Here is a 10,993-nt window from a genome sequence, read left to right on the forward strand (position 1 = left end):
ATTCGCTGTCAGTCCATTCTGTATGGTATTTCCAGTTATATGCACGGCAGTTGAGCACTCTCTATTTAAAACTTCAAATTTAACTTCAGGTCTGATTCAGTCAAAGGTACTTTACCTGTTATGCGTGGATCCACACATTCAGATTGTGGTATCAACACAAAGTTTCTGATAAATTCCTTAATTACTGAACTTTTTTTGTTCAGACCCATAGTGTATAAAATTACTCTTCTTTGTAGACACAGACATTGCCTGTTGACACACACAGCTATGGAGACGAAGTGTTGGTATTATAAATAATACCAATACGTGATCGTTGACCTAATTAGTGTGATTGTTTTGTCAACACCCTTTCTTGTGTTCCTAGTTTGGTGTACACTTTGATTTCTGCAATTGTTGTTTGGGATTTGTCTTTGTATTTGCCGTGTGTGAAATAAGAAGAATCTGTTTAATAGAAAGCAATCTTGCTCTTTAATGATAAATTCACAGTCCATCATTCTCACAGAACCTAGGGCCAAAAATGTTTGAGCTGCTAATTAGAAAAGATTATTAAGCGCATTCACCAGTTGAGCTAAAAATCAGCGGAGAACCACTGACAAGCAGTGTGAGTAGCATGACATTTTCACTGGTAACCCGTGTGTGCTTAGCAAAACTTTTCCATCCTCAGCACATTCGAGTGCTTAGCAGCGTCAGGAAGTAAACCCATGATTGCCCACATTGTCCATGAAATGTGAAATTGTTGGCTGCCTTGAAAAACAGGTCCACAAAAATTGGATGAAGAACGCAAAATATTGCAAGATTTGTTTGATTTTTTTCTCAAGGCGCTATTTGCCCTTTCACTTAAAAATAAACATGGTCTAGAACTGTCCCATACAGGATATTAATATTTGTTTTCTTGGATGCATATTTGTTGATGCTTTTGGCTCTTGTCTCCGATAGACGGGCAGTAATTTTAACGAGTGAAAGGGGGCCTAAATTTTTCCAAATCAAAAGCATGTTGGCGTATTGCCAAGTGGTTTAATGACCTGCCAAATGTATTATTCTAGTTATGGTCAGATATATAGGTTCACTGTTTTCAGTGTGATGTCTGAATGTCTGAACATTAGAATGGGAGTTTGTAAAGGAATTATTAGTAAATATCTTTAACAAAACAATCTTAACATTGTCATGATCATTTGATGATGCCAAAAGAATCTGTTGCTCAAATATTCTATGCTCAAATTTTGATAAACTATAATTGCTTTATGAGTGCGATTTTGTCCAGAAATCGGTGCCTAAGATTTTATATCTGTAAATAAGAAAATTGTAAGAGAGAGGAACATTTGTTTGCGTGCCCAGAAGTTTGTAAGTAGTCGAGTATTTAAGTTATATATAGACTGTATATTTAAAAGAAGAAAGGAAAAGACGTGCACATATGTAAAACATGTTGATAGTGGAGCAGTGTGTTGACGTGGGTGTGTTTTAACTAAGGGAATACGTTTTCCCAAGTTGCCATCAGTTTTATGCATAATCAGTTTATTACTTGTTTTCGAGTCCCGCCCGAGTTAATTTTTCGTACAATCACTTGGGACAACACTGAGTATACAGTGTTTATAGGATACATCAGTGAAGGGCAAAACCCAATGTTGAGTTTACATCACCCCAACGTAAAAATTCCATCTTATGAATGGCTTTTTTTTATTCGAAGGACAAGAGTAAATTGATTAGTGAAAAGATGTAACTCTGGAGATACATGTAAGTATTTTTTCCCCCTTAATGAACCTAGGGAAAGTGGTTACTTCTGACATTCATATCCATTAATGTCAACACTTTAGTACAGTGTATACATGTTTGTTTTTAATGAACGTGAATACGTGATGCGTGTAGTTCTTTTAGTTGAGATTCGGTTTGGTCAACTCACCTGAGAATGTGAAAGTAAATGTGTGTGTTAGGTTCCTTCAGAATCGGATATTCACCTTGAAACAAATGCCTTATTAGGGTCAATTATCAGTTTGAAAGCGAATGGAAAAAATAATTGAAAACATTGAAAACAGTAAAAATTAAAACCATTTCAGGAGAAGTTGGTTTAAGTTATACAGAGGGGTTAACATAGATGTACAAATTGATAAGCCATCTAATGCCACTGTGTGGAATACATGTAATTTGTTATACTCCATTAATTTGTCTGATGAAAAAGTCTGTACCAAAGTTGTCATCAAGTCAGTCAAAAGTCCCATAAGAAAATCACAAGTTACCAGTATGTAGTCAAGGGCTGTCTCATTTTGGAATAATTTAGCATTCATTTGGTTATTCAAAACTGCACTTGACCGAATATTCGAAACTCGCCGATCCATGCTAGCTGCAGCTGCCTTCCAAGCTGGTCAAAAGTTGAATACAAAGCACGCTGGTTTGAATTTGCATGCGGGGACGGATATTGTGGGCCACTGGAGTGTCATGCAGTAAGTACTGCATAACTGTCCAGGGACTTTACCCAGCTAAAAGAATGGGACCAATAAATAGGTGTTGACCAAAAAGTTACTGTCGACAAAAAAGTGGCGTCTGACATAAAAATGCAACTTTGCAATTAAAATGATACCACAGTTGTGTGTGCCGCCGCATCGTACATATTCTTTTATATTTTTGAGTATTCAAACCAGCAAAAAGCTATTTGAATATTCGGTTGGTGATAGAATTTTGGAATATCCGGTGTATTCGAGACAGGCCTAATCTAGTCCAAAGTCAAGGCACAAAGCTATGCAAAATGAATTGTGATGAAGGCATTCCTTTATTATGTAAATCCCCTGTTACATGTAACCAGACTTGAATAGACTTGTGATTTACTTGTGATGGACTTTACTACAACACTGGTCACTGGTACATAAAGCTTATTTGGAATTGAACACATGAATCTGCATGCATGTAGAAGGTACAAATCACTAATTTAAGGTTCTTGATTGAACTTACCGTACTTACAAAGGAGAAAACAGCATGTAGGATAGCAGAAAACGGCACCATCTCTCATGTCAGAAAAACTGTGTGTGAATAAGAGCAAAGATTTTGAAAGGTTGTAAAAAAAAAAGACAATGTCAATTGTGTGCTTACTTATATTCTAAATGGTAAACATTGCCATTTCTGAACAAAATAATTCCATCGTCATTGACCAGTCTCAATATAATTTCACAAGGGATTTTTATTTTAAGGGAAAACAATTGTAAATGTTTTAGTCATTTTATTGTACCTTATCTTAATACCTTACCTTATCTTAGTCATCTTAATCACCTTATGAAATGTCTGACTGCTGGAAGAGTAACTCTGAATTTGTTTCCATAAATGTCTTCAGAAACCCCTCAAAGCTAAAAGCATTCAGATGTTAGGCGGGCATGCAACTTTTCCTTGGTCAGCTGATTTCCCTTTTATTTAAATTCTCTTGTATTCCATTAAAAACTGTTTCTTGTAAAGCTAGGAGTTTGCTCCCTTTTTCGTGTGAATTCCCAGTTGCGTGCCTGACTGTGGATGATTTGGAAATTCTTTTGGTGCAACTTGTGTCATAATTGTAGTATTGAATTGTCAGTGAAACTCCAGTGTTATATTTGTGGAGGTTAAATTCATTCATTTGTTTATCCAGTTATTCTTGGAGTATTCCTCGCAGTAGTCTGTCTAAGTGCTTCATTGGATGTTTTAGTCATCACTTTCTTGTGGCCACTTCGAAAAGTATGATTGTCCTCATAGAAACATTGTGAATCTGCACTCGATTGATATTAGTACTAAATTTAAATAAGATTTATTAACAGTAAATACTCTTATCTAGTCCCAGTTGTTTTCCTGCCAACTCTTGCTGCATTTGTTTTTGTTTCAAAAACACCTTTTATGCATCCTGTATTGAAGTTAAGGCAGAAAGTAATTTGGAGGTTATACAAAGAGTAGTGTGCCATCTGTGATTAATAGTATCCAAAAAATGTTTTGTTATAGTGGTTTGGTTTAAGTCTATGGTACATGTATGTATTGTACAACACCCAATGTGACCTTTGCAAAGTTTGGTTTAAATGAGGCTATACGTTTTTGTTACGGTTTTTGAGTGGATTCTCGTGTAAAGTCCTTTTCCCATTTATCGTCTTGCCTACCCATGTTGAAATCAAAACGGGTCCACCTCAAGCTGGGCTGGGCCCCATGGAACATGGGTAGTCCAGGCATACTGTTCATAGCATTTTGTTGATAGGTCGGCTATAGGTTTTGGATTTTCTACTTGGGTAGAGCCTCTGAACCCTGGGGCAGATAAGGGTGGGATTTTACCCGTGTAGAAACCGTGTTATATTCTTGCTAGTTTCTGAAATCTCTTTGTTCAACCCAGGTTCAACACAGAGATTTTTGATGATATGAAAGGCTTAGCAAACAAGCAAGGAAAGATGTCTGGATATTTTTGGGGGTACAATTTCTATTAAATTATTAAGGTTACCCACTAATGTAAGAGAGAGTGCAATTGTACATGTATGTATTAAATATTTTGTACTGCATTTGCTTTCAGCCTACTCGTCCGCAATACAACATGAATGTATTTTTGTCCCAAAGGAATATGTTTTTAATTCAACAATTTATCAATGTTGTACTAAGCTAACCTTGAAATCAAATATGCTTATCATAATATTTTAAGTTTTGTTCACAGTTTATTTTCCGTCCAGAGATTAAGTTCAGATTAGTCTGCTTCAGCATTTGCTCTTTTTTTATTGAATTGTTTGTTTGCTATTGTGGGTTTTTAATTTTTAAGAACAATGTGTGTTGGTTCCAAACAATTTGAATGCTAAATTCATCAGTGTGTGCTTGTACAACCAAACATAGATGATGTCACATGGTTTAGATCGGTGTACTCTTTTGACTTTAGACAGAAAGTGGCAGGCAAATATGCAATGTTAAAACAAATCACTCGCTGCTATGCTTTATTTGCATCACCTGATATGCTCGACCAGTAAGGAATGGATTTCTCATTTTGTGTCATTTGTTAATGTTTTGCCTGCCACAGAATGATTAACATCCTAAAGGGGCCTTTTAATTCTAAACAAAAATTTGTAACACATTTTTATTTATTAGTGATGATTCTCTGTTCTGAATTCAATGTGTGTCACTATCAGAGGTCGTTTTTAGGATAGTCTGGCTCTTGGTCTGATTTGAAAATAAGACCAGTATCTGTATATGATTGAGGTAGGGAGCCAGGCTACGAGACAAATCCAAAACCACTTTTTAACATTCTTAAAACCTTGATTTAATAAGTGAAATAAAGTAAAGAAATGTAGACAGTAAAATGTTGTTTCCTTGTATGGCCATATTTTTGTCTGTTGAACTTAGATTTTGCCCTTATTTCTGCCTCTAGATGGGGTAGGGCCTATATGAAATTTGTGACCTAAAAATAATTTACTTGGACTAAACTTTGGTTTGATATTTATGCCCAAGACGGAATCGGGGTGCGTTCTACCTTTATTAAGGAATGAACAACTTATCATGCTTGTGGGTTTTCTCCTTTTTTACACACAAACAGCATTGTATTTTCTAATGACAGCTAAATAACACACATTTAAATGCAGAAGACGAATATGATCTTAGTTTTCCTGAGCTTAATTTCAGAAAGGAAAAAGTGGACAGTGAGATTAAGTCTTATAAAAGTCTGTCTTAGAAAAATGTTTGTAAAAAAAGGGTTAGTTTGCTCAACATAGATTAGGCCTAGTACTAACATCATTGAAAACAAAATAACATCAAATAAAAAACGAAGGAAAAAGTCCGATTCAAAGCGTCTTTAGAAAGATCCTTTTCCGTGCAATGTTTTTTTGTCCCGCCCTATCTTATTTCAAAGCTTGTTTTGTTGATGCCCTATCTTATTTCAAGGCTTGTTTTGTTGATGCGGCGATCTGCCGAAGTTGTCCGTTTTTTTTTTTTTTTTACAAGTTTCGTCTGCTACAGAAAAAAAATCCTTCATAAAATTTCTGCGCGTCTTAATAATTAAAGTCACTGAATAAGCTGAAAGCAAATTTCATGAGGGTAAAATACTTACCATATGGCACCAAAAAGTAAAGCAGAAAATTTGCTCTCTGATGACAAAATTATGAAGAGCGCGCCCGGATTTATCGGCCACGAACTTTGTTCACCGTTTACCGGCCGTTGAGGGCACCAGACAGTAATGATTGTGCTGTTTTTCATGCGATGTTCTAACTTTTCATCGTAAGTTTATCTTAGCAAAATGGAGTTTTTGATCGGCATACAAGGTGATGGATTCGTCTTAGTCGCCTCGGACATGACGGCTGGACGCAGTGTATTTCTTTTCAAGCATGGTGAGAATTTATATTCAGAGAAAACTGTAAAATTCTACAGGTCACGAATTACTTTTTGCAAATAATTTTTACTGACATGATTGTGTATGCGTCTATTTCCGACACCAATTTGTTGTGTGTTATTTGATCAGCATGTTGACATTACCTATTGAACTAGGAGGCTCTAGTCAAGCCCCATAGGTAGGCATATCAACGTCAATGCGAACATACACTCATAATCAATATTAAAGAGACAATGTTCAATGATTGACCGAGAATACAAAATTAAATTAAATCGATTTTGGTGCAGCCTAGCCATGCTAGCCGCTGTATATTTCACCCATACCCAAAGACTACTTCTTGACATAGTTCAATTTGCAAAAAGTATACAGGTTGATTCGATCCTGATGGTGCAAAAAAATATGAAAAAAAAATCCCCTTTCCGTACTGAGCAACCAGGCATGCAACTTTTCCTCGGATCTGCTGATTTCCTCGTTTTTTACTTCTCATGAATGCAATTACAAATTGAAAAATACTGTACTACAAAGTCTTGTGTGGTTTGGAATTTCCTCGTTTTTTTCTAAATTCCCAGTTGCATGCCTGAGCAACATGCAGAAGTTACATGCACATCGGAGATCGGCTGTGTTTGACTTATTGAGCATGGCTCCTGAGTCCTGGCTAGACTTTTTCCCGGCCCCCCCTAAAAATATTGGAGTCAGAAGGACAATGGTATGGAGACAGGGAACCAGACTAGCTCCTGGCTAGCATCACACGGACCAATCACAGCGCGCTTTGATTGGTCGCCTCAAGCGCATCTCAATCACTCGGGGGCCGGGGCAACACTGAGTACACAGTGTTTGTAAAATTCGTCGGTGAAGGGCTACACCGTAATTTACATCACCCTGATGCAAATTCCATCTTATGAATTGTTTTATAATGTTTCCCTTTCCTGATGCCATTTTCAGATCAGGAAAAGATGTACAAAATGAGTGATAAACTGCTAATGCTTTGTGCGGGAGAGTCGGGTGACACAGTGCAGTTTGCAGAGTATATTCAGAAGAACATTCAGCTCTACAAAATGAGAAATGGTAAGAAATAGGAAACAAATTTTACCCAGAGGTAAACACCTTTTTTAAAAATGGTATATTCTTTGTGTTGTTGCATCATCTAAAGTGCAAGCTGATAAAAGGAAAATCTGAGATGTCATTGACATTGACACTGTGATTTTGATGTCATTTGCGTTTTTCTACGCACTTTTCTTTGATTTTTTTGGGGAAAGGTAATTTGTGTTTTGTAATTTTCGTATTTTATATTTGTCATTAAAATGATTTAACTGTTAAACCACTGTTTCTCTTGATTCTACTGTAATTAGGATATGAACTGTCCCCACATGCAGCAGCAAACTTCACAAGGAAAAACCTGGCAGATTTTCTCCGAAGCAGAGTAAGCAAGCATTGTATATCTGTCATTTTATTTAAAAATAAAAAAAATTAAAAATCACAAGACACATCATATGTTTAATACATTTCTAAAACATATGAAGGCTTGGAAATAAGGTTTCATCTATCATTAAGTCAATAATCACCTTTTTGTCATTTTGTGATAATCACATCAACCCATTGTTATAAGAACATAGGCAAAATGAAATATACAAACACAATATAGATCCTGTTGGAGTTTGGTCAATTTTCATTGTTTACATTTTTCCTGTCTCAACAGGCATTGTTTGTTGTCCATTTTGTTAGTTTTTATGTGCGCAAACTGGTTGATCAGTTTCTCTGTATAATCACAAATAACGTAATCACTACAATGTTAACATCTTGATTTGTATCATAGACACCCTATGCAGTCAACATGTTACTGGCAGGCCATGATGACCAAGATGGCCCGGCCCTGTACTTCATGGACTACCTAGCCTCACTTAACAAGGTCCCGTACGGAGCACATGGCTACGGGGCAATGTTCACACTCAGTATCATGGACAGACTCTACAGGAGAGGTAGGGTACCAGACCAGGGTCAGGAATGGGTGGGCCCAGTCAAAAAAATATGGGGGGGGCATCATGGCTTGCCCTTTGTGAATTTGGGGAATTTGTTGTTCGTAGGAGTGAGATATGAAATAAACAGCTGTGCAGTAGGGCCTGCCTAAAACCAAGCAACAAAATTAGTACACAATTTCATGTTGCTGCTTAGAAGAAAGTATTGCTTAACAAAACACGCTTGCTTAGTGCAGTTTCCTGAGATCCAGTCACGAGTAAGGTGCATCTTAAGGTGATGTTTTAGCTGGTACAATGTTTTTGCTTAGTGAGACACAGTGTGGACTTGAACGTACGCATGCTGATTAAACGTGTTTGTATTGAGGCTAGATTTTTGTATACTTTCACTCTACCTTGCATGCAGTGTTAAACATTTGTTTACTTACTTTTTTATTTAAACAGATATTAATCGAGAGGAGGCACTAGACATCCTGAAGAAATGTTTAGCAGAGGTATGTGTAATAGTTTATCTCATTGAAATATACAAATATGTCAGCTTTGAAGCTGACAAGCGTCAAAGCTTTGAAGCTCCCTCTTGGAATTACAAAGCTTTGAAATAGTCTCATTGAAATATGTCCGCTTTGAAGCACTCGGCCTGTTAGATGTGGAATAGGCAGGCATTTCATCTCCAGTCTTCATGTTTTTGGTTTGTTAAAGCTATAAAAAAAATGTAACTGTGGACAGTTATAGTGAGACCTAAGATTTTGAGGAAATAATGTAGTAAGCAGATGCCACTTTTTTGGTTGTGGACAAAGTCTGTCGAGTGCATTTTTAAAGTATTTTCTAACAAATTGGAAATGTTTCTCAGTCCCAGATCCATGTCTTTTCAACATTTTTGCAATGACTGACCTTCATTGAGACATAAAAATGTGATGAAAAAAGGGGCGTCAGGGTACAACACTGTTTCCCATTTTGAACCTGAATAATATACTGTTTGTAGATGTTTGTCCATTGTCACATTGTGAAGTTACTTTATATTTTGCAATTTTCTGCTTTGAATAGGTCCAGAAGCGTTTTTTGATCAATCTGCCCGCATTCCAAGTCAAAGTGGTCGACAAAGACGGAATTCACGATCTACCAGTCATCACAGCCAAGTCGCTTTGAAGAATGCACCTTAATCAGTGGAAATCTAATTCAGTTTTGTTGTCTATGTTAGAATTTATTGCACTGGGTGTCTGTGTTATGGTCTTTGCAGTCCCAGACCCTTTGAAATCCACTGCTAGGTTTTGTAGGATTTTACGAGATTTTGTAGGATTTTACTCCCTAGCATGACTTACTAGGAACCGTACCCATTCTGGCAAATTTCAACACCATATGGGAAACTGCACACACATATTTCTGACTTTGATTCTGGAGGTGTGCCAACCCTATGTGAAAGACTGTCAGTTTAGGGGTACTGTACCCATCCTGACAGATTCCAACAAATGTTGCCATTAGGGCTTGATGGGTTGAGTTCTGTTAGGGTTAAGGAAGGTAGAGCCCAGCCACCTCCCATAGTTTTAAATGGATTTGGATTCCTCTTGAAAGTACAAAGAATAAACTGTGTTGTTTAGCAGAGTTTCAGTCACAATTTTGAGGGAGCAAGGATTAAAACATGTCATGTAGAAAGTGTCAAGTTAATGATAGAGAAATCTGTTCAACATTGCGGTTGCCCCTTGCATGATGCTTGCAAGTGGAAATTGCACTGGGTAGGGGACACATGTATTGTTACCTATGTGAAAAGTCCATTGGTCCATGTGAATGATCCATTGAGTCTTGACCTGAAAGAACAGTTTTTACTCTGCTGCACAGTGCAAGCACATGAACCATATTAATTCACATGCGCTTTGAATTCTACATAAATTTACACCAATTTGAAGACTCCGTGTGTTTGCACATGCCTTTCAAGAACTAGAGTTGGACCATCATGAATCCAAAAGTATGCTTAAATCTGTTAACTTCATTGCTAATAGGACCCCCCCCCCCCCTCAGACAATGACCCCTTGGAATAAATTTTACAAAAAAATAATGGGATAGCATTATATGTGTGGTTTCCATTTAGATAAATGTATGTCCTTGGAGACTCCAAGTCATAAACTCTCAGAGGAAATTTTTATTTCAGATAAAAAAAAAAAAAATAGGAAAAAAAATGTGCTCAAAGTCTCATCTTTTTTTCATTATAAGATTTAAACAGTACAGAGGAAATATTCAAGTCATAACATTTTCAATAAATCAATTCTTGTCTTTCCCTGAACTTTTTAAATGTCACTGTTAACCATTTGAAGGAAGAATATTGCAACTAAAAAGGCACAAGTGTGCATCTATGTCATTTTGCCAATAATTGTAATTATTTTCTTTTTTTAAACTGGAGGCGTTGGTAGTTTTTGTTGCATTTCAAATCTATTGTCTATGTACACCAAAGTGAGAGAAAAAAATGTTACATTGTCTTAAAAATGTGTTTCAGACGAAATAAAGAAGTGACCCTTTCTTTGCATTAACTATATGGGTCTTTGTATACTTTATGATTTGTCCTTTTTCAGGAAAAACATTGAGATTTTATTTGGGTTAAAAATATCCTTTAAAGAGTAGTGATCTTTCTTGGGGCTTAATCCCCCAGAGAAAATACTAAATATTATGTTAATGAAGTATCATCCGCAGGTTCATGTAGTAAATAAATACACGCCTGGAATACTGAGACGAGTTCGAAACA

General features: G+C 36.5%; 1 protein-coding gene across 1 annotated transcript; it reads left to right on the forward strand.

Moving 5' to 3' along the window:
- Window positions 1–6,118: 6,118 nt before the first annotated feature.
- On the forward strand, window positions 6,119–10,784 carry LOC119741132 (proteasome subunit beta type-2-like). The gene is made up of 6 exons (XM_038216823.1): window positions 6,119–6,290; window positions 7,235–7,357; window positions 7,642–7,712; window positions 8,106–8,268; window positions 8,707–8,756; window positions 9,307–10,784. Exons 1-6 carry the CDS (start codon window positions 6,200–6,202, stop codon window positions 9,406–9,408), a joined length of 600 nt encoding a protein of 199 aa, XP_038072751.1. The 5' UTR covers window positions 6,119–6,199; the 3' UTR covers window positions 9,409–10,784.
- The last annotated feature ends 209 nt before the right edge of the window (window positions 10,785–10,993 follow it).

The sequence above is a fragment of the Patiria miniata genome, unplaced genomic scaffold (assembly GCF_015706575.1).
Source record: "Patiria miniata isolate m_02_andy unplaced genomic scaffold, ASM1570657v1 HiC_scaffold_5, whole genome shotgun sequence".
Classification (NCBI taxonomy): Eukaryota; Metazoa; Echinodermata; class Asteroidea; order Valvatida; family Asterinidae; genus Patiria; species Patiria miniata.